This window comes from Anabas testudineus, chromosome 21 (assembly GCF_900324465.2).
Source record: "Anabas testudineus chromosome 21, fAnaTes1.2, whole genome shotgun sequence".
Lineage (NCBI taxonomy): Eukaryota > Metazoa > Chordata > Actinopteri > Anabantiformes > Anabantidae > Anabas > Anabas testudineus.
The window spans coordinates 2,937,121-2,961,425 of record NC_046629.1 but is presented as its reverse complement, the minus strand read 5'-3'; the positions used below and the strand labels follow the sequence as shown (position 1 = coordinate 2,961,425).

General features: G+C 42.9%; 1 protein-coding gene across 3 annotated transcripts; it reads right to left on the bottom strand.

Annotated features, from left to right (window-relative positions):
* Positions 1–2,098: 2,098 nt before the first annotated feature.
* Positions 2,099–24,073, bottom strand: pde1a (phosphodiesterase 1A, calmodulin-dependent). Of its 3 annotated transcripts, none has more exons than XM_026375784.1 (17): positions 23,264–24,073; positions 22,881–23,044; positions 17,525–17,551; positions 13,702–13,815; positions 12,998–13,180; positions 12,225–12,291; positions 10,538–10,654; positions 9,576–9,716; positions 9,315–9,415; positions 9,049–9,174; positions 8,851–8,952; positions 7,955–8,075; positions 7,560–7,641; positions 7,108–7,228; positions 6,678–6,862; positions 4,938–5,138; positions 2,099–4,668 (listed from the first exon to the last, which is right to left on the bottom strand). In XM_026375784.1, exons 1-17 carry the CDS (start codon positions 23,573–23,575, stop codon positions 4,616–4,618), a joined length of 2,217 nt encoding a protein of 738 aa, XP_026231569.1. In that variant the 5' UTR covers positions 23,576–24,073; the 3' UTR covers positions 2,099–4,615. The 3 variants fall into 3 exon arrangements, with proteins under 3 accessions (XP_026231569.1, XP_026231568.1, XP_026231567.1); XM_026375783.1 differs by having other exon boundaries at positions 22,881–23,374; positions 23,408–24,073; XM_026375782.1 differs by having other exon boundaries at positions 22,881–24,073.
* Positions 24,074–24,305: the final 232 nt, after the last annotated feature.

The window sequence follows — 24,305 nt, the reverse complement described above, 5'->3', positions numbered from 1 at the left end:
ATTTCTCTTTGATCTCTGATCTTTCAGACCTTTTCCTGTTTCGCTTTTTAATGGCAGAGAAAAGGGTCATTTCAAGTTTAGTAGAGCGTCTGCACAGTCTGCTGCCTTTTACTTTCAGAAGTCAGGTTTCAATACATCAACTGGTCACAGAACAGAAGAACTCAGCTCACAACTTGTTTTTTAGTTTTCTTTTTTGCTCTTATTAATTAATTCTAGTTCTAGGATATTAGTCTGTACGACTGTTATTAGTTTCACCTGTTCTGTGAGGCACAGCGTCTGCAGTAAGAACGTTCTTGGGCAGCACCCAAAGACTAATTTCTCTATTACACTGAAGATTATTTAATGATTTAATCCAGTTAAACATATGCTATGACATAAACTCTGTCTCCTGTTGGTGTTTCTGTGCCAGTTGTCCTCATCTTTCACTGCACACGCACACACCTGTCTTGAATATACTAATTAACCTGGCTCCCCCCTCCACCTGTTTTCACCTCCCCCAGTTCCTCTGTCTACCATCTACCTGCCAGTCTTCACCACCTCTCTCTCACATCGCTGTACTCACAGGGTAGATTTCTGTTTCCTAGCTGTCTGATCAACTGTTGTCTTTTGCTATTCTGAACCTGTTCCTCGCTTCTTATCTGTCTTTGAACACTGACGGATGTTTTTGCTCCTCGTTTGTTTCCTTCTAGATTTGTTCGACCGCCTGCCCCTAACCGACCTCTGTACAGATTAGAAAACCTGTTTACCATTTTCAATAAACTCCTCTATCTGCCAACCTACTTTTCTTTGTGTTCTACATTTGGATCCTCTGTTGTTTCACATATACAAATATGACATGTTAACTAGAACTCCAATGGTTCATTTCTGCGTCACCCATCATGTCATAATAGTTATTTGTCATCAACAGTGACATAGAGTACCGTATGCTCTGCACAAGTTGCATGTTGAATCTGTTGTGTTTCAGTGTGAAAACATAGTTTTTTCATAAAGACAAATTGAAATTTGTGTTATTTACATAACTTCTTCTCAGTATATGCTCATGTTTCTTTTTCCTAAGCTGTATCCCTATTTACTGCTGCAGTAACTTCCACAGTGGGATCAATGAAAACAATCAACATGTCAGATACAAGCATGCTAAAACCTACAGTAAATCGAAGATTTTTAAAAGAATGATCTGATGTTCAGCCTTTGATCAACGTCCTGACACTCTGAATTGATTAAATTGGCAAAGGTGATGCAGCTGCAGCTGCTGACACAGGCCTGTATCTGCTGGGAAACACTGTCAACCAGAGTTATAGTTTTAATTATAATAAGTCTGGTCAGACTTCACCGGCTGCTGCTGTCAGCCACTAGTTTGACCTTTTAAACTCAGAAAGAGAAACTCACCTAGTCTCACATGTTGGTTGAAGATATTCGGCCAGTTTGACACATTCAGCAGTAATGAAGCAACATAACTGTTCATTTGGAGCGGTGTTCGTGTCCACTAGTTGAGTGTCCTCTCTCATTTAGCTGTGTTTTGCTGGTCTGTGCACTTCCTGCCACAGTCGAGTTCGAGGTAGTGCACTACACTATGATTTTTATCAAAACATTCACAGTTTTACACTTTAAGCTGCTGCGTTTGCAGGTTAAAGCAGGAAGTTTCTCAATCATTAACATTGTGAGTAATCTCCACAATGCACATTATTCATGTTATCATCAATAATCACATAATTAATATGTTGTTACTCTGTAAATAAGTACTTGATTGGCAGATGAATGTGAATGTTTCCCACAGGTTGTTCCTTTTTAAGCTCTGTCTTGGTAAATTTAAACAAATACAATCGGGAGAGAAACAGAAATTCATGTAGTTGCCACCTGTAGTTTTCAGAAACCACAGTTATTATTTTGAGGTCCCTGTTCTCCTGCCTGGCTGCCGCTCACCGTGGGTCCCAGGAAAGTGTGAACACAGACTGGGATTTTCTAACATGCAAGAAACAAGACGTAAATCAGAAAGGTGTCAGGAGGCGACTGGAGTTGAATGTTTAATACAATAATACAGAAAACAGCTGTACAGTATACAGTGCACACACACACACACACACACACACACACACTCAACATCTCCCACTCTCTCTCTCTCTCACACACACACACAGCCAAAGAGCACACAATGACTATAGCACACATTGCATTAACAAACACAGTGCTCAGAGGATCTAACAAGTTTTCACTTTCGGCCATGTTTGCTTCACCTTTCAGCTCAGTGGCCGTTGCTATAGAAACTGTTGTTTTTGTTCTACAGAGGGTACCGTTGTGTATTCAGTCGGGAGAAGTGACTAACATCGTTTTATAATCAAATACAGAACACAACAGAGCAGTCTGAGAAACTCAGGTGATTTTTTTTCTGGCCTACGTCCTCTGTCTCACCTGTTTCCGTCTGATGAAGAGTAAAATGTCGCGCTAACCTCTGGAGTACACGATGATCCATGTTGTAAAAACATGTGAACTCTAGTTTGTCTTGAATTCACTGCTCTCTGAGGGTTCAAACCGTCAAACATGTTTCACCTCTGGCCACACCTCCCTCAATGACATCACAACAGGTACGGCACAGGTAGAGGTAGTGTGACATCACATTCACAAACAGCTCCCAGATATTCCTCTGCTTTTCCATGAAAGCATCCAATACTACTTCACCTGCTTTGTTAGATGACGATGACATGCGCAGGATGTCAAATGATTCACTTCATCACATTCAATCCCCACTTCATCCAAATATTTTTACAGCGAGAGTAAAGAGGGGTTAAGATACTGTTTATATTTAGACTGACTCAGAAACACAATATTGATTAAAAACAGGACATAAGCTACAAATTGACTTGAATTGAAAAGCTATAGAGCCACGGTTAGTTCTTGTTCCATTAGCTTCTGCATGCTTACTAATTATGTCATTGTAGCCGGTGCTGCCCGCAGGACTGGGCTTGCATGAGACTGACTGATTGTTGCAGACAGTGCACACACTCCTGCAGAGGAGCATGTTCCAGTCTTAACTCAGTGCTGTCTCTCATTCAGCATTTCTTTACTCTGTCTTTCTGAAAAACTGGAGCACGTTTGTGAGGTTCACATCCCATCTCTTTCTGTTGGGTTGGGTTTTTACTTATTAGTGAATGAGGGTGATCGTCCTTGTGGAACAGAACCCAGTTCATCGAGCTGGTTAGCATGTTAGTCTTTGCCTCATCAGCTACAGAACTTCACCAGCTAGCACTGCAAATATCAACCACATCACTACCACCTAGTATCACCAGTGTGCCTAAAAACACACTCACAGACACATTTGGCACATTTTGCTTGCTAATTTACAACCACACCTACAGGAGCACTGCACATTGGTTATTTGAACATTGACTGCACAACCGCTCCAGCTGTCAAATGTCTGCAAATAAAACATGAGAAAATGCAGTATTATGTGGTCGCACGCCTTATTGTCATGTTTTCTTTTTCTCGTGTAACTCGATCGGGCACATTCTGCACCAGCTACAGAGAATTTGTATCTACTCACATCCTTTCATCAACATTGCCAGAATTGAAACGTGAGTGTTGGTCACATGCAGGATGTGCTTGGAGTGCGTCCCCATACTCTGGTCAGCTGCCAGCTCTTATACCTCACTTTATAACCAAACGCCTGCAGAACTCATAGCCTTTTAAGCAAGAGGCAGATTAATAGACAAAGATCTCGCCCATGAAGGCCTGAACCAGTCAGTTAATAGTTGTTGAAACTTTGAAACTGCTTCTTGTTGGTACTAGAGGGAAAAGTCAGTCTCACCAAAAACCATGAATAGAAGGTGCAGAATATTGAACCAGTCCTTTACATAACTGTTGATCTCTTACTGAAATCTTTTCCTTTTCCAGTGAAGTCAATAACCTCTGATTTTTCTGGGTGTCACAGACGTACAACTATAAAAAAAACCTCATGGCAATGGTTAGTTAGTCAATAAACTAACATTTTCATTCCTTGAGCCATGCTGATAGCTCCAATATCCTGAAGACATAACTGTTTTTGACAGTCAGACGTAACAGATTGGGACGTGGCCAGACGCACAACATGCTTGATAATCTGAGCCCAGAACAAAGAGCAGAGCTGAAATCAGTCTTGATGTGAACCAACACACGCGTCACTGTGCTCAGCTTCATTCACAAAACATCGATGTCTGCTTCTTAACATCTTCATGTCTCATTCACATTTCACCTGCTTTAGTCATGAATGGGAATATTTGAGCCGTTGTGCACTCTTTGGTTTTCACCCGTCCGTCGTTACTTTTATTTCAATGTGATATTTACTCACTTATTTCACAGACAATGTTCCTCTGAGTCTCTAATAAAATCACAAAACACGTTGACCAATGTGAATGGATCATGAAGCTGCTAAGAAGCTATGATCTGATGAATGTTGTGACTTTCAATGTCATAATTTCATAATGAGTTGTAAACATAAGGTCAGGTGGCCCTTCGAGGGCCACTGAGGGGCCATTGAGTCAGCTCCTGAGAGAGTCTGAACTCTCATTGTCACTGCACCGTGCCGCCTGCTGCCATGGTGATCCGCCACAGTCAGATACAGTGATGAGTTTGCCGCAAAGCATCATCAGGCATTTTCAGGCACTTCATCGTCCTCCTGCTCCTCCCCCGGACCGGCCCCTGCAAGGGTCACAGCAACAGGTCAGCGCACTGGCAGTTTATCAGTTGAAGAGGAAAATGAACAAATCAAGCATTTTTCTAATAGTGAGCCTGTAAAATGAGAATGTTAGTGGTGGGGATTTAGAAACTGAGAAAGTAGATTAACTTAGCGTCCCTGTCAGGATGTGGTTCATGGACACACGTGCATTAGGAGGCACCACAGTGACACATCACTGCAGTAAACAGCAGCAGTGTGATTACTGAGTTAATGTATGATCTATCATTTGTACCATTCCAGGTCAGGTGGTCTGCAGGGATGTGGTCGGGTGATTTGTCGTTTGGTGTCTCATCGGGCAGGGAGACATCTGAGTTCTGTGATTGGTCAGAAGTGTGTCCATCTGGGACACTGTGACTGGGTGAGGCATGTGATTGGATGTCGGAGTTGGAGTTGGACACTTCCTCGTGTTCTTCTTTTTCTTTATTTGCCAACTCTGCACAAGAGACACGCAGAAACATGTAAGTTACAGGATGATTGACAAAGAATGATTTCTTCCATATATGTAAAGATGTGTCTGTGTCTGTCTGTGTCTGTGTCTGTGTCTGTGTGTGTCTGTGTCTGTCTGTGTCTGTGTTTGTGTCTGTGTCTGTGTCTGTGTCTGTCTGTGTCTGTCTGTCTGTGTCTGTGTCTGTGTCTGTGTCTGTGTGTCTGTGTGTCTGTGTCTGTGTCTGTGTCTGTGTCTGTGTCTGTGTCTGTGTCTGTGTCTGTGTCTGTGTGTCTGTGTCTGTGTGTCTGTGTGTCTGTGTCTGTGTCTGTGTCTGTGTCTGTGTCTGTGTCTGTGTCTGTGTGTCTGTGTCTGTGTCTGTGTCTGTGTCTGTGTCTGTGTCTGTGTGTCTGTCTGTGTCTGTGTGTCTGTGTCTGTGTCTGTGTCTGTGTCTGTGTCTGTGTGTCTGTGTGTCTGTGTCTGTGTCTGTGTCTGTGTCTGTGTCTGTGTCTTTGTCTGTGTCTGTGTGTCTGTGTCTGTGTGTCTGTGTGTCTGTGTCTGTGTCTGTGTCTGTGTCTGTGTCTGTGTCTGTGTGTCTGTGTCTGTGTCTGTGTCTGTCTGTGTCTGTGTGTCTGTGTCTGTGTCTGTGTCTGTGTCTGTGTCTGTGTCTGTGTGTCTGTCTGTGTCTGTGTCTGTGTCTGTGTCTGTGTCTGTGTCTGTGTCTGTGTCTGTGTCTGTGTCTGTGTGTCTGTCTGTGTCTGTCTGTGTCTGTGTCTGTGTTTGTGTCTGTGTCTGTGTCTGTGTCTGTGTCTGTGTCTGTGTCTGTGTTTGTCTGTGTTTGTCTGTGTTTGTCTGTGTTTGTCTGTGTCTGTGTTTGTCTGTGTCTGTGTCTGTGTTTGTGTCTGTCTGTGTCTGTGTCTGTGTCTGTGTCTGTGTCTGTGTCTGTGTCTGTGTCTTTGTCTGTGTCTGTGTGTCTGTGTCTGTGTCTGTGTGTCTGTGTCTGTGTTTGTCTGTGTCTGTGTCTGTGTCTGTGTCTTTGTCTGTGTCTGTGTGTCTGTGTCTGTGTCTGTGTGTCTGTGTCTGTGTTTGTCTGTGTCTGTGTCTGTGTTTGTGTCTGTCTGTGTCTGTGTTTGTGTCTGTCTGTGTCTGTGTCTTTGTCTGTGTCTGTGTGTCTGTGTGTCTGTGTCTGTGTTTGTCTGTGTCTGTGTCTGTGTCTGTGTCTGTGTCTGTGTCTGTGTGTCTGTGTCTGTGTCTGTGTGTCTGTGTCTGTGTTTGTCTGTGTCTGTGTCTGTGTTTGTGTCTGTCTGTGTCTGTGTTTGTGTCTGTCTGTGTCTGTGTCTTTGTCTGTGTCTGTGTGTCTGTGTCTGTGTCTGTGTTTGTGTTTGTGTTTGTGTTTGTGTTTGTGTTTGTGTTTGTGTTTGTCTGTGTCTGTCTGTGTCTGTCTGTGTCTGTCTGTCTGTGTCTGTGTCTGTGTCTGTTTGTGTCTGTGTCTGTGTGTCTGTGTCTGTGTCTGTGTCTGTGTCTGTCTGTGTCTGTGTTTGTCTGTACCGTGCACAGACAGCTCTTTCCAGCGGTCCTTGTTGCTGGAGATGACACCAGACAGATGGAGCTTCAGAGCCGGCAGGTCAATGGCTGTCAGAGAAAAGTCCATCTGTCCATCATCACTGTTCCCGTGGCGACCACTACTGTGTCTCTGGACCGACTCCACAGTAACGGAGCCACTTCCTGTTAGACTAAAGCACAGCAGAGTTATGGACCAGGAGGACCCACATGGTTAGAACCAACACAACAGCTCTACTACAACATTTATCTTTATGAGGCCTATGAAGGGAAATTGTGTTCTTAATTTAGCAAATTATTTATATTTGATGAAGCAAACTGGATCATATTTTACATCTGTGCAGGATCGGAAGAAACATTCATCTAAAGTAAAGCAGTATCTTCAAACTAGCAGTACCAGTAATAGCAGTACTAGTACCTGGACCTCCTGTTTCCAGTCTCTCTGGCCTTCCTGTCCTCTTCAATCAGAGGACCAATAACTTTCTCTGTTGTGTCAATCAGAACACTGAAGGTCGGCTCCACAATGAAGTCTATGAAACCTGTAACCAGACAGGATCAAGGATCAAGGCGACAGTGAAAACTAAAAATAATACACAGCGAGTGATGAGAGCGAGATTGGACATGGAGTTCAGTTCTGCAAACCACCATCAGGTGTCACTGTTGTACCAATGTTAATATACAGTCGGTCATGTGGTTGTATCACCTGTTCCCAGGTAATGATAGTGCTGGCTAAAGTTTTGAACCAGTCATTGTCCGATAATAACTCTGACATAACCATGAGACTTAGCAAACCAATGTCTGAAGTCTGCCTCAGACTAGTCAGTGGTGCTCCTCACCTGTCGGTGGTAGCTGGTTAGTGGTTGTTCTTACCGATCTGTGACTGGGCGATCATGGTAGCTTTGCGGTCGCAGAGAGGAGAAAAAGGAAGACCAAGTTGCACCTCTTTATCTCCCTAGAAAAGACACAGTCGCCAAGGCAACTTGAACATTATGTGTGCTCAGATCACCCTGTGGTATTTACACCCACTTTTTGCCACTTGAGCACGATAAACACAGAAACACAGCAAAGCAAACACTAAATTAAAACAGAAAGACAGAGAGGAAGGCTGTTTGATTGTTTAATGGGACTATCTTGACTGTGTAAGCATGTTTATCTCTTAAGGGAAACGTGGGTTGCCTTCAAACATCTTTAACATCGTGTTTGGTAGCTACAGAACACATCATGTCGGTAAATAACCTCAGCAATAAAAAAAGATGAATGTGTACCTGTCTGAAGAACTCCTCCATCAGACTGTGAGTCCAGCGGTAGTGCAGTGGCCAGGCCTTGGCTGGATGACTGATGTCTGCAGCATGAAGCATCAGAGACAAAACCTTGACTTTGTCTATGCTGTAGACAGAGAGAGATAAAAGATCTCATTAAAACATCATTATTAGTGATTCACGATCTAGTCCAGTAAAGACATTCTCATTTAACCTTAAACCTTTCAGATAAAGGTGCTTCAGTGAATCCAACAGTGCATGTTCTGCTCCAGTCTCCTCTATATTGTGTGAGCAGTGCTGTCTTTTATTTAGCATTTTGATCATATGTGCAGAGTACAGTTCCCCAGACGGCTGCTGCTGCAGCATCACGAGCAGAACCAGTGTGTCGACAGGCTGATGACAGCATCTTCCCCCCAAATCTCATCCAAGCGTGAGCTGAGAAGCATGACAGCTTCCCAGAATCTCCACACCTCTACAACTCTAGCAGGACAGACGAAGATAGAAGGGAAGCTGGACTCTTGTCAGACTCACTACTATTCCTGTGGAAGCCCCTACAGGGATGCACAGACCGAGCTGGTTCAGCAGCCTGCAGGACCTTATGTTTATTTCACCAAACTCCCACTGATGATCTGGTTGTCAGTCTCACACAGTCTGCCAGAACAAAGTGTTCAAGATATTTGGACACTTAAGCTTTAACATTAAAATTATACAGACCATTACCTTTAGTCGCTGTTCAGTCACTTACAAAACACATCTTGGTCTTCGCTCATGTTCGAATAAATTCATTGTGAAATTAAATGAAACGGGCGTCAGTGAGTGAATTTAAAGCTATTTTGCACTAAATCAATAAAAGAAATATGTTTTTAAGACAGGAGTTTATTTTCAACAGGTGCAGCACTGACCCGTGTGTCTGTGTCAAGGCGTTCCTCATGGTCTTGATCTGCTGGAAGTGACAGGACATGTCCGTGGACATCACCATCTCTATCACCAGAGACCTCAGCTCCCTGCCAATAACCACACACACAATCAAAGATAATCACTGATCCATCATGGTGGCAGAGTGCTCTGTTAATCAACTGATCTATGATCTGTGTGTGAACCTCCAGTCGTCCTTGTTCAGGTTCACCAGGATGTTCATGTCCTCCTCTGCCATCAGCCTGTAGGCGGCGCTGACGTGATGGTTCTCCAGCACCGACCTGTCGTTGTACAGAATGGCCACCTCCGACCTGAAGGACACACACAAGTCAGTAGTCAACATGAGAGGAGGAGTCACGTTCAGTCGGGTTCTGTGGGTCTGATCTAAGTTAAGCTGTAGAGGAACAGTTCTCAGAGGAACAGCTGATCTCACAACGCTACAGTCTATTACCTGGTGTGGATGTGGAAGTTGTTTGTGGTTCCTGTGTGTTCGAAGTCGTGAATCGCTGCAGCAAAAACCATGGCGAGAATCTCCAGCTCACTGAGCCAGTGCTACACACACACACACACACACACACACACACACACACACACACACACACACACACAGAAAAGCACGCTGTTAATTCACTGTCTATAGTTCATTAGACTCTCCATCACACAGTGTGTGTGTGTGTGTGTGTGTGTGTGTGTGTGTGTGTGTGTGTGTTACCATCAACCCAGTGTGCAGCATCAGGAAATGTGCGGTCTGTGTGACGTCAGCGGCGTGGATCAGGTTGTGGTACGGGTTCCTGTGTTTGCTGTATCCGTTCTCCAGAGCTTCAACAAACTGCACCAGAGCCTGAACCGGGATCTGAACACAGAGCAACAGGTAGTACAGGTACTGTGAGTACGAGCCTTTCTTCAGAATGATGATCAGTAAACAATCCAGACAGTGTCTGAGTTGTTTGTAAGTGAAGATGTTGTCAAATTAAAATCATACTTTACAGAAGAAGAAGCTTTAAGGCAGACGGAGTTGTTTTCTAATCACTGTGACTTTTCTTTCCTGTAATTATTACAGCACTTCAAATGATTCATGATAAGCTGATTGTGTTATCTCATCATATTCAGCTCTTTATCTTGTAATTCTGAGTGTTATGTTAATGAGACTCGACTCATAATTATAGGAAGCAGAAGTTGTAATTATGACACAACATTGACAATTTTCCCTTTCTAATCTGTAGTAAATCAGGAGGGACAACTCCAAGTTATGATTCTATGCTGAGCTGTGTGCAGGACTGTTTCTGTCAGTATTTAACATAATACAAAATTAACATAATACAACAAACAAGATAGAATCTTTCAAACGCTGAGCTTTAGAGGAAAGATCAGACAAGGCTAGCCGTTTCCATGTACTTCCAGTGTTTGTGCTAAGCTAAGCTAATCTGCTGCTTATAGCTAGACTTTCTGAAGTCTTCATGGGTCCACTTGGGTCCTCAAAACCAAGACCCATTGAAGTCAAGTACAAATCCTCTATTGTACCTGAGTACAATCAGGTCCAGTTTTCACTGCTGATGATGTAGCTGCCATTAAGGCTCTCGAGCAACGTCTGCATACAAGCAACGTGTTTGGGTGTTTGAAAGAGTTAAAATTACAGAAGGTCAAAGGGTGTTAATGGTATGAAGCTGTGTGTACCCTGAACCTGTTGATGAGATCGTATCGGGTCAGCAGGTCATACACGAGGAACTTGAGGGCGTGGTCTCCGGTGCCCTCGTGGAAAGAAAAGACGTCAAATGACCACTGATCCACTTCCTGTAAAAAAACAGTGAGACTCGTCTTACTCATCATCAGATAACATCTGATAAACATTTTGAAAATAAATTTCACTCTACTACCTTTATCTGACATTATTAACTAGTTCCAGCTAATAAGAAACATTCATGTATTATCCTGGATTAACACCATCTGGACTTCATGTCACTTTCTTAGTGGAGCACTTGAGAGCAGGTCTTTAGTACTTTAGTATTCAAACAAGTTGAAGTGGCACTTCAACCTGTAGTGAGTATTATCTTAGTCAAGTACTTGAACTTTTACTATTGTGTTTGTTAATCTGAATCTGTGTATTTATACAGAGGCTAATTCTAATTGGTCGTCTTTCAGTCTAATTGGCTGTAATGTCCTAAATGTACCAGTAGAGTGCAGTGTGATGATTATAATGTTCGGTCACAGTGGGACGAGGTCAAACTACGAACCTCATTAAAATAATGATGGTAATTATTTATTAGATTAATATTACATTTGAAGTAGTGCTGTTTTCTGAACTCTAAACACTGTGTGTATTGTTTCCTTGTGTGTTCCACATCACAAGATAAGTATAATGAGAAACGGCAGCAGAATAATTTGGATGTAATTGAATTTGGTTGGTACAGGAAGCCCTGAAGGTGAAATATGTCTTTACGCAGCACATACAGCTACATTTTCTCTACCTCCTCGTTTCTTTCTCTAACTTTTCATCTTCATTTCCTGTCCTCTATCCACTCCTGTCTTTACTACCTCCTGCTTTATGTCTCCATCTTCTCATTTACTTATTTAGCTGCTTCTTTCTTTTCTTCAACATGTCATCCTTAACTTCTTTATCTCCTCTTTTCCTGTTTTTATTGCTCGTTTCTTTCCTCACCTATTTCCTTCACGATGTTCATCTCTTTTTGCCCCTCATTCTCCATCTGCTCGTTTTAGTCTCCAATGTTTGACTCTGACACATCCTAATCTGTCTTTTTATTTCTTGTTCTGTCTGTTTCTTTCCTCATGTCTCCTTTTGATATTTTGCTCCCCTTTAGCTGCAAAACATAATTCAGCTTTACAAGCTTGTTTTAATTCTAAGGCTCTTAGATATTGATGGTAATAAGTGTTGCTGTATAGTTATGTTGTTTTACTTTGTGTCAAGGTTTTGTAAGGTTACTTTAGTTAACTAACTGTTCTTTTGCTCTTAGCACCCGACAAAATTCATAGTCATGTGTCAGATTTCATTATCTAGCATGTTGCTGTTCTGAGTTAAATGGACTGGTTGTGTAAACTTGAAGTGACAAAAAAAACTCTCTGAGAATGCATATGTACTTGTACTTGTACTTGTTTGTGGTCTGCATGCATATTATGTTATTCCTTGTTGTATCCAAGTCTGTTTGCTCTGCAGTGTTGAGCTGAGCTGGCTGCACTTGTGTGTGACATTGTGTCATCGAGTATTACACAGTTCTCATGAGAAGTCCTCGGGACAAGTCTCCAAAGTTACACAGAGGATCCACGCAAACGGGAAAACACATTTCCACGCAAACGCAGAGATAAAACTAAAAATGTCAAGTGATACTGCAGCACTAACACTTTTTACCTTCAGAGCTGTCAAAGCTGTGGGAGGGTAGGTCAGCCCAGCCATGTTGGATGTCCGTCTGTACATCCTGATGTCACACACAGATAAAAATATCATGCACAAATCTCACACACAGATACAGAGAGTCGCATGCATAAAAACGGTCCTCGCTCAGACCCCCTCCAGCTGCACTCCTCCACAGTTTGTGACTAGGATGGATTGTTTGTCACCATGGTAACCGTCTCCTAAACACACACTCACACTCGCCGAGCGAGCGCTGCCTCGGTGCAGCAGATATTTTTTGATTTCATGCGTCATTAAGCTGCAGCAGATGAACTGATAGCATTCTATCACTGCGACTCATTTGCACTCTAATGATATTGGACCTCATAGTTCCCCCGTCTCCAGCTCACTTGCACGCTAACATCATTACACTTCACGTTGGACCTCGTAATCACATCTGCAGTGAAGTCGGCCGGATGTTTTCTGTTCATTTTGAAGAGGTTGATGATTATTTAGTTTCTTCAGACGCTGAAGGCAAATATATAACTGACTGAACTCTTGACTCTCATGTTTGGGGTCGAGTGACTCAGGACTCTGTTTCCTGTTGTGTGTAACCTGCACATGCCAAACCACATTATGCCTGCTGAGCATTCCTCTGGTTTCAGACTTCACCAGCTGTTGAACTGTTGAACCAGTCAGACACAACCACCTGCCTGTTGTTAAATGAGAAACAGGATGTTTCCCGTTTAAGTAATCTTGCTTTGACAGAACTTGACCAGTGCAACATTTACCTCTCTACAAAGATCCCAGCTTGCACTGCATGGACGATGCTCCTGAATCTTGGCTTCTCCTCGGGGCGGCGCTTGGCCATGCCCATCTTCCTGCTGAAGGTACAGGCCAGCCAATCACGGACCTCACTGGGCACCGACTCTGCCTGCAAGTCGCTGAGCTCGTCCTCGGTGTCCAACAGACGCCTGCAGAGCACAAACACGTCGTCACCTTAAAATCCGAAGGTCTTTTTTGGTAAAAGTGAGTTAAGCGCACAAAACTCTTACTCTTACTTTCTTTGTAGGTTTATTTTAACTTGAAGACATAGAAATATACTCATTCATACACTCGTTCTAACTTAAACTGATCAAATTCATCTTGTTTATTGCATCAGACTAAAACTATTCTGAGAAATAAGTTTTTTTGTCTTGTTTAAACTGGGTGAAAAGCTCATTTTAAACATTGTGTGTGAAGGGTTGTGTTCAAATCATAATAATACAGAAAGAACTTCTGCTAATATTGTATCACAAAGTTCAGAAGTGACAGTAGAGTTTCTCTGTTTTATGTCTAAACATGTTTATGTGGGATTGTGTGAATTAAAGCATCAGATCATTTCTAAACAGACACATGTTTTGGTATCTGAATATTATTTAAAAGTTCAGATCTAAATTAAACATCTTTAAAGACGTCTTTTCTATGCCTCCTCTCTTACTTCCGTCCGTCCCACCTGGTCTCATCAGTGTAAACAGCGTCCAGCATGGCAGCAGCCAGCTCCAGGTTCCTGCGGAGTTCCAGCAGGTCCACGACGCCATGGTCCATCTGCTCCAGGACCCCCTTCAGCCTGAGACAAACACAGACGGGACACTTGTTTGTTCTGTCATGAATTCAGAGACACAGAGAGTGGGGTTATTTCATCTAATAGGTTTCTGCATTTCTCACTGGTTTGAAGTTTTAATTCAGTTATGAAAGAAGTGATGTGATTTATTTGTGTGTGGTTGTTTGCTCCCGTTGCCAGATCATTATCAAATCTGATCACACCTACACAATTCTACTGTTTTAGAGTTAATCTCATAAGAAATATCACAGAAGAATGTTTTTCTGTACTTTAGTTCTGATTGTTGCTTATTTAATGGGCTGAAATCGTTTTTCTACCTCAGTGGACAAAGTGCTTTACAATTCTCCACATCCTCCGACCATGGCCACCAGGTGCACAGTGGGTTCTCTTAAACATTTCAAAATGTGATGAGATGAACAATTAGTGGACGACCCCACTCTACTTACTAATTTAAATAGAGGTCAGAGTCAATCTGACAATATTTAAAAGAACCATTTTTGCTTCACTGTATTTTTAGTTGCACCTTTACTGTGATGATGGAGCCCAGTGATGCTACACAGCCTCTGAAAACTTTACTAAATCTGTGTTGTACGTATAATGACAGTCACTCTATGCTGTAATTTATTTCATATCAACAAGCAGCAGAGAGAAAAGAGGTTCTGATCTGCTGCTTCACTTTCAGCTGGTACTTCTCCAGTTGATCGTACAGTTCAAATGCTGTTTTTCACAGTTCTCAGGTCAATATCGAACAAACCTATTCCTCCTGTGTGCTGCTTTTCAGTCTCAGTGTTGTTGGCGGTAAATAGATCTTATATATAGTTTTATCTCTTACTGCAGGCCTTGAAGCCTGAATGCAGATGCTGTTCATGTTACTGTAAAGATGAGTCTCCACCCACAGTAACATCCACCTGTCAGAGCTTAGACACTACAATCAAGTCATGTTCATGTTCTGCATTTACACTAGAACGCAAAGGGGAGTTTTAGTGTTACCTTGTGACTCCCCCCCCCAGGCCGATGTCAGAGCTGGGTGGTGTTTAGAGCTGCTCCTCCCTGCGTCATCTTCCACTGATATCCTGGCACCTGCAGAGAGTCCTGGTCCACCGGGCTACATAAACACTGGGAAGCTGCACTGCTGCGTCTCTTTAATTGTCTGCTTATAATTAAAGTAGCTGTGTTTTGTGTTTTGCTTCGTCACGACTTCTCCATAACTGCCTCCTTTGCAGTTGCACTGCTGGTTCTTTAAGTTTCTGCATTTCTCTGTACTTGAAGCTCTGTGTGGGAGATCTGCCACGTTACTCTCTTTGTCTTTGTCTGTTGACAGGGAGCCAGGTTCAGGATGGTTCTTTTATTTGTCACTGAGATAGTGGTGTGATTTTTATTGAAGCGTCTTCATCTGACAGGTACAAACTAAATTCTAAAAAGCTTCACTCCGTCCTCCCCTCTTGACTACATCGGTTTTGTGTTTCATAGATGATAAATAAAACTCTATCTCATCTGGTTTCGTTAGTGTTTTAGTGCTTTATATCTTATCATATTCACCTTAGTTGTTCTTTCTGCTTCTGTTTCTGTTTCTATTATTTTCCTGCTCCTGCAGTAAAACCCTTTCCTACCATGCTCCTTGACTCTCTCTGATTTTCATTTCATATTTCAACAGCTAAGTTCACATTTAGAGTAACCACTTGCACCTGTCCACCACCAGCTATTTGCACATGTGCAAAGCATTGATTCTTTCTCAACGTGTTATTTAAAATTGATTTCCTAATATTTTGACTTTCATATATATTTGTAAAATAATTCCTCTTGTATCTCGTGACGTCTGCAGGTTTAATTAGACTTAACAAACCTCAACAAGAGACATAATAGTCTCCAGAAATCCTCTGTGCAGACTGCACACACCTGCTAACTGACAGGAGGAAGTACCCATCTACAGACGTTGCACCCACACAGCTGCCGCCCTGTTCACACCACACGACCAGAACATAAAAATCTGTTTCCTCCAGATGGACACATGACACATTTGCCTCCTGTCAATCAGCTGACACCCACAGCAAGTAACAGGAGCCTCCTTCAGGAAATAAACATGTTGTCTTGTAGTCTGATCATCAATTCGTGTCACTTTAAATCTCAACACTCCAAGAATTATATGTTTGATATTTCCCTGGACGTGGGGTGATTATAACGTCCCCTTTGCAGATCAGGGATTTTAATTTAATCAGCATGTAGACGTGGGTATGTGGGTAACTACCCCCCCACACACACATCAGTAGTAACTACAGCCACACTCGTGTTTTTTCCTGCGCTTCCTGTTTGAAGTGGATCTCGGAGATTTTGCAGCATGAAGAGCTGCTTGTCAGCTCGTCCTTCTGTTTTTCAGTCAGCTCAGTGTGAAATGTGACTTTTGTGTGAAAACAGAGGAAGTAAAACATTTGTTTTACTAATTCGATAAACCACCAACATACAGTCGGTCTATTTGGGAAGAACGAGGTCAGTGTGCTGTTGTAATGTACAGTAATCGCTGCTCCTCGCCTCTACTTGTCAACGTTTGGGCAAATTATTCAAATTAAAAGCAGCTGAATGATCTATTATCATCTACTGTTCAGATTTATTCATGTATGTACAGACAAGTTTCACTGAATCAATTAGATACAGAAGAAAACTTCAAAACATGACAATTCTCAGTCAAGTTCTGAAGCATCTGAATGAATTTATGGAGTCAAACTGAATTATACTAATCTGTTTTATGACTCAGGGAAACAGAGTGATTTGTGTGTAAAGCTATTAAATAAACTCAGAGGATTAAAAGACAAAGCACTGGTTTCTTATTCAGGTCCTTGTTGTTAAACTCAATATGTGAAGTTGCTGACTGCAACAATCTCAGTAAGTTTGAAGACAAGTGATTTGTTTCCTCCTCGTTCATGTTCCACTGTGGAAAGATGCTCTGCTGGTCTGTGGTGAAGAATTCAGATCTTTTATTACTGCTGCACAGAGTTTCATGTCTTGACAAGGACACGTGTCCGAGAGGAGCCAGGAATCAGGAAGCTGAACCACTACCCCTCTAATAAATTCAGTGCTTTGTTGTGTCCAAGCCTCAAAACTATTCTCTGAAATGTAGTGGAGCAGATAAAGTCTATGATAATTCAATTCAGTACTGAAGCACAGCATTCCAGTTAATGTACTTAGGTACATTTCAACATGCTGCACGGAGGCTTTTTAGTGCTGAATGTTGATGGGCAGCATCAGGACGGGACTTGGAGGAGCGACTGACAATGACTGGCAGCCTGTCGTGCCGTTGCTGTTGGAGTCTTCGTGTCTTTTTTTGTCAACACCTCCACATTTTCTTAGAGCTTGGAGAATATTTTGTTCGTTTGTCGAGCGGGTGTCAGGGAATTAAGACAAAACTGTCACATGATTGACTGTGACAAATGTCAGAGGGGTTTGAAGTTTTGATATCTGTCTGTCAACACAAGACAAGCAGCACAATCTCCATCACGAAGCAAACACTTTGACACCAGAACCACGCACACAGTGAGACGAGAGGAGAAATGGACTGTCTGTACAAAAATAGAGGCCGACAGACATGAACACAGGTAGAGAGACAGACAGGCAGTCCAGGTGTGTGTGGGAGGAGTGAGAGCCTCTTTAGACTCGTACTTCAGACTGAGAGCTTCCTCTGTGTGTGTGTGTGTGTGTGTGTGTGTGTGTGTGTGTTTCTTACCTCTGCGATGCACTTTTATATTTCTGCCTGTAAACAAAAACAGAATCAGTCAGTCGAACGAACCAATCACAAGCTTCATTCAGAAAGTTCTCATCATGAACTGATGAGGTCGTCGTGTGCCCAGGTGTGTGTCAGAGCCGAGTCACATCTCGGTCTCGCAGGTTCCGCTCCAGCAGCAGCGGCTGTGACACACAGCTCATTAAGGCTATTGAAGTAGTTTAAAACCCTCAGCAAACAAGTGCTGCAATTTTCTTCCAAATGTTCTGAGTCATAACTCAAACCTGGAAATTCAGGCACGAAACACATATTTTTGGATTCAGAGTGAGTTACACTTTCTGAGCACATCGCTTTCTCCAATGTCCATCACAAAGAAACGTCTATAAATCCAGGAAACTCCAGAACTTTTCTTCGTCTCCATCACGTCCTGCACATAGTTAACTCAGCAAATCAACTAGTCATGTAAAACTATGTCTGTCCCTTTTGGGGACAGACATAGTTTTACTATTGGGAACAAATTAAAGTAACACAATGAACAGTAGCAGTAGAAGTAAAGTGTCCAAAGTTTCCCTCGTGATGCTGAGGTTTCCCTGACAAAGACTAATGCAGCACAGTGTTGTCTTATAATCCTATTAACATCCATCTTTTTATTATTTGTATGTCTTGTTCTATTTGCTGTTATGTTGTTGAAATAGTAATTAAATGATTAAATACTTTGAGTGTTTGTCAGCTGTTTCCTGATAATTCACCAGCACAGTCGCTGCCACTGACCTCAAATAATGATAAAGTGAAACCAGTGTCAACAGAACACAAGAGTTAATGTATCGTTCATGGTCACGACTCACTGGTAAAACCATTAGTAAATCTGGACAAGTGGAAAAGTCTCGGATGTAAATATGTGCACCACATATTCGAGCGTCTGAACGCTCCATTTGCTCTGAAATTAGCCAGTCGCAGCTCAGGGATGTGACCCCGACATCTAATCACAGCTCTGATACGTCTCCGCTTTGAAATCTGACAACAGGAACCTGTTATTTCATGGTCGACTGGTAATTGCACGCTGGCCTGCGTGGGTGGACCAGCACTGAATTACAAAGACTGGGTACAATGCAGCGAGCAGCAGAAGGCTGCTGCCTTGGGATCCCTCAGTCAAAAAACAAAAGCACGCTGCAGCAGCAACAGTGACAGACAGGTGAGGACGGAGAGAGTTTGTGGAGAATGAGTCACCACTCTGTCAGGACTCTTCAGAGAGAGAATTAGCAGTTTGTCGATTTCATTTCTTCCCTGGTGCTGGTTTGTTTTGTACTTTCACCTCACACAGTTGTCTCCTTGCATTGTTAATATCCAGCACAAAAGTATCATTTATTATTAGATGCATTATTTATTTGCATGACTTTGTTTGTGATGCGCCACCACAGGGGGCATTTCACGCTTCTGCACCGCCTACGTCAAGACCGAGCTCCTTGAAGGAGAAAGCAGAAGATGCTTTAAACGAAGCAGGGTGATAACAAACCAACTGCACACACACACACACACACACACACACACACACACACACACACAGAGACTTTAGCAGTAACGTTTTCATTTTAATCTATTATAATGGACAAAAGAGCCCAGCAGGTTTGTCGTCCTGTGACTGTACTGGACTCACTGGTCTCCACTTTGCGTGTGTGGTCACCTTGTTTGTTTTAATCCATTTTCAAGTGACTGGTCATGAAAAGCTTTTATTCGTTTTTTTTTTTATTGCAGCAGCTTCGACTGAATCTCTTCTGTTTTCTGCTTCACAATCCAGTTCGACTCCCCGGTGCACATCTGCTCTTTTCTCCCTCTAAACAAAGCGCATCAATAAAAAACAGAGGCTAACTGAAGGAAATAAAATGTGGATCACAAATAAAGATCAGATTCTCTTTTTTCTCTCTAGTCAGCAGAGACTTTGCTGCATCAAAATGCTCTGCTGTTACCACGGAAACTAGGGAGGATGACCAACAAAGCTGGACACATATTTGTTTTCCCTACAAACAAAACAGATCTGCAAAGTATAGTTTCTGCTGCTTCTATCAGGAAGAACAGGACTCGACTGGCACAAACACAGATACAACATGCACACGCTGAATGAAGCAGTTTACCTGAGTCGTCCTATTTGTTATTCTACTGGACGTTTTGAGCAGCTACACTGAAAATAGCTCTGTTTACATTTCAGTGAATTTCACAGCAATTGTCTAAAAAGTTGTAGCTGCAGCTGTTTGCACCCGTCACAGTCAAGATATCCTCTTCCTTCCTTTGACTACATCTACAGTTACTCCTCAGAAAACAAATTATTGTAAATGGCCAATTATTATTTTAATTATTTCAGAACTCGACAATAAACAGCTCTAAATGGCTGCTCTTGGTTTTAGCTTTGGGTTTTACCTGTAAATACTGTTTGTTATATTTTAAAATAGGGTTAAATCAACATGAAACCACAGAGCTGTCTGTGGGAGAGGTTCAGTGAAGTCAATCACCAGACATTAACCCAACCAAACTATTTCAGTTTCCACTTAAGCATGATACAGTAACCACAGAAAACAAGTCAAGGAGAAACAATAGACTGTTTCTAATTCTGCTCCGAGCATCGTTTATAGCAACAGACGATAAGAATCTCATCCGTTTATGTTTTGGCTTCATCACAGAAGATGCAGAAATCATTACTGGGGAACAGGCAAATATTTGTCCATCTGCTTGAATACTGAAACACTGCGCTACTGCCACCGTTTGATAAAACAACATTTCTTAAAGCTCTGTTTTCCTCGTGAAGACTTTAATTCCATGTCAGGATTGTCAGAGGCCACTGGGGAGAAACTTTGTTAATGGGAGAAGCTCTAGTCTCAGAAAAGGATGAGTTCAATGCACCTGGTTTATCAGAGATGTCGTCAGTCTCACCTGACCTGCAGGAAACAGATGCTGCATCTAAACAACCTTAATTGTATTAGTGTTAACGCTGCATTTTATTTTTAACAAACACCAGTTCGCTTCCATTTGGCCCCTGTTGGCTCTATGATCGTCCCAGCTGTAGCTGTTCCAGCCTTCATCCCCACTCTACTGACCCCCCCTCACCCTGTGTTTTTGGCTACTCGCTTCCAAATTCGGTGTCTTTGTCCGTTCAGCTTGAATCACAAAAAGTCCTTTTAGCAGAGGATTGAATCTGAGGCAGCAAACGACCTTTCCAAACATCGACCATGTGTTCAAGCAGAGCTCAGTAGACTTCAGACTGGAGTCGTCTGTCGTCTGACAGAATCAGCTGATTCTGGTCCAGCTCACCTTCCTCTGCCTTTAGTATGAATTTAGTATTTATATTATTATTATTGTATATGATTTATAATTTTGTCAATATTTGTTTAGCACCTTTCTAGACTGAGTTGATAAAGGGCTTCACAGTTAAAAGAAGATGCAGCAGCAAATAAAATACAAACAAACTTAGAGGAAATCACACTGGAAGAGATTTCACACACTGGCAGCGTTTACTGATCAAACCTCTAGAGGGAGACGGATCCATAATCTGGGAGACGGGACAGGAAGCAGTGCCAGGGTTCTGTCTGGGACTGGTGCAGTAGTACTCCCCATGACGGAGTTCATGCTAAATTCCTTCTGTTAAGTCAGGTTAGTGGATTCTCTTCTGTGATGAATTCTGCATTTTTTATTTTTACACCTTCGGTGTTTCGCTCTCATTGAATCACTGCGGACAGATAACACGTCCACTTGCCAATGTTTATTACAGGATTTGGCAAAGATGAAACGCTTTTCTTGGCATCAACTTCTCCAACCAACTTCTGGTGGTAAATTTCAGATTTTTGTCCTGAGATCTTTTGCTGTGTTGCCAATTAGTTACTAATACAACATGCTGCATAGCAAGTATTCTGTAAAACAGAAGAGCAGCTGCCAAGGGATATACTGTGTGTATTTAATGTAGTGTTTTGTAGAAGTGATGCTGCACACGTTTCACGGTGGTGGCTGATGATCAAACATGGTACAGAGAAGACGTGAAGACAAATTACATGTAAATTTGTGCAAGCATTTTATTGACTTACAGCAGCTGCATATGAAACGCTGCTTGTATTTAGCAGCAATATAAGTATAACTCCTACATTTAAATTCCTAAGTAAAAGTGCTAAGTAACATGTATTACATGTATTACGCAAACTGTGCGTATAATCTGTGGGTTCTTCCCCCAACTTTAGGTCCCCAGAGAAACGTGAACCTGTCAGAGAATGTGTAAGAATCATAAATATTATTATTATTATTATTATTATCAAACCAATACCTCTCTCATGTCTGTACTGTAAATATGAAGCTGCAGGACGGCAGCTGGTTAGCTTAGCTTAGCACAAAGACAACTACCTATGTGTAGTATGTGGGGCCCCGGTGCCAAGTCAATGAACAGAGCAGAGACTCAAACTGAAAACACAGAAATGGTACAAAGTGACCACACATAGACAACTAATCAATACATGACTATATCCAGTTGTACAAGAGACTAAAATCACAATTCAGTGATTTCAATGTAAATAACTCAGGTTAAATTAATAATATTCTGTTATTCATTCAGCTTTTAAAGGTGTTGGTAGCCAGACTCGTCTTTCCCTTGTTTCCAGTCCTAATGCTAAGCTAAGTTAACAGGCTGCTGTCTGTAGCTTGATATTTAACCGATATGATAAGAAAGCAAACAAACAACCTCCTTAAATTTCATGTCACTTCATTTCCCTGTTTTATATATATGTATATATATATATATATATGTGTGTGTGTGTGTGTGTGCTGTCTGGGAGGGGACGACGTGTTGAGGCTGTAACATTCTGATGCTCTGTGTTTTCATGCCCTCCCTCCACCTCTCACTCTCTCCGTCTCGCTGTCTGTCGATCTTTGCAGAGAGTTTGCTGCATCGCAACGCTCTGCGTTACCATGGAAACTACAGGGAACAAAAAGACATGCTGTTTTTTACATCTGCTGCCTCCAAATTCAGACAGATGTGATGATTCTGTTCCTGCTGCGACTTTCAGCTACTGAGAAAATATCCGACAGACAGACCTCGTCAAAACCACACACACACACACACACACACACAGTCTCTCTCTCCCCCTTATGTTCAGTGATGTCGCACGCCCACTGTTTTCCAGTCATTTGCTGTCATTCGTCTTCCCTCCATCCTCAATTCGTGCCAACATCACCACGGCAACCAGCACACCGATGCCGTCCCCGTCGCCTTCAGCCTGATTCCAACACCAGCAGTGATCAATTGATCCTCACAACACGATCACCAATCAATAGCAGCGTTACATCATCATCGACATGACATCATCACCAGCTGATTGTGTTTACTCACATTCCTCTCAGTCGAATCAGGACCTGGTTGTTGTGGTTCTGCTCCAGAGAGTCCACGAAGTCTTGCACCTCCTCAGTCTGTTGCACCTCCTCAAACTGCTGCTCCTGCTCGTTCCACTGTTGCACAGTCCGTGACATCTCCTCAGTCTGCACCTCCTCCTCCTGCTGCTGCTCCTCCTCCTCAGTCTGCTCCTGTTTGCTCAGCTGTACCTCATCCTCCTCCTCCTCCTCCTGCTCCTCCTCCTCCTCTTGCTGTACCACCTCACTTTGCTGCACCTCATTCTGCACCTCCTCAGTTTGGACCTCCTCCTCCTGCATCGTTTCCTCTTCTTTCTGCAGCATCTCCTCTTCTTGTTGCAACTCCTCTTGCTGCTCTACCTCCACCCTCTGCTCCTCTTCTTCTGTACATAGAGCCTCCTCTTCCTGCTGCATCTCCTCCTCCTGGTGCATCTCTTGTTTTTGTACCTCCTCGTGCTCCCCTACTTGTTGCTGCACCTCCTCTTCCTGTTGCATCACTTGTTGCTGCACCCCTTGTTCCTCCTGTTCTTGCACCTCCTCCTCCCATTGCATCTCCTGTTGCTGCACTTCCTCCTGCTCTACCTCCTGTTGTTGCACCTCCTCGTCCCCTTGTTGCTCCTGCTCTTCATCCTCCAGCACCTCCTCAGGCAGTTGCAACTCCTCCACCTCCTCATTCATCGCGGAGGTGGGTTTTCTAAGTGTTTGCAGAGTTACAGAGCGGAGTTTGGTTTCTGTGAAGCTCCCGGACGTCTCTCAGACTCGCAGAGTCGTGAAAACATCGACGCAGATTGCAGCCGTTTGGGTTTGATGAAACTTCACCCAACTTCCTGTGCTGTCACCTTTCAGCTCGGCCAATCCAAAACGAGGATCTCCGAAGAAAAGCCGAAGGGTTAAAGGTCACAAGGCAATGTGTGGAAGTTGAAGAGCAGGAAAAGACTCAGGGTCCCACAACAACCCACAGGTAAGGAAGGTGATGAGGTTCTTTCAGTTCAGCTCTGCACTCCAGCACTGCGTCTGCAAAATGATCAGCTGAATGTCCCAGAGCATCGCCGTAGCAACGCACAGAGGAAGTCAACCAGCAATAAAGACATGATGGAGTGAGAGAGACAGAGAGAGAGTGAGAGAGAGGAGAGCGATGGAGGAGGACAAAGGAGAAGCAGAGAACCTTGCAGAGCGTTTCCGTGGTAACTCAACAACGGTTGCTAAGAGTGATGGAATCCTGCAGCCGACAGACCTCCCTCCTCCTCCTCCTCCTCCTCCTCGTCATCCTCCTCGTCCTCCTCACCCCCCCAGATCCAAACACACACAACTTTACACTCGTTTCAGATGCAAACAGTCATTTCGTTTGGCCCTCCCCTTCTTATCCGAGGGAGCTTGTGTGTGCCGTGTGTAACAGAGATTGAGTCCC

Bases quoted from the DNA above. Each gene is read 5' to 3' on its own strand.
- pde1a (XM_026375782.1), bottom strand. From the start codon at position 23,575: ATGAATGAGGAGGTGGAGGAGTTGCAACTGCCTGAGGAGGTGCTGGAG. The intron at 10,655-12,224 runs GTAAAAAGTGTT...GTTTTTTTACAG, and splicing joins CAGCTTTGACAGCTCTGAAG to GAAGTGGATCAGTGGTCATT. The intron at 9,416-9,575 runs GTAACACACACA...GTGTGTGTGTAG, and splicing joins TGCTGCACACTGGGTTGATG to CACTGGCTCAGTGAGCTGGA.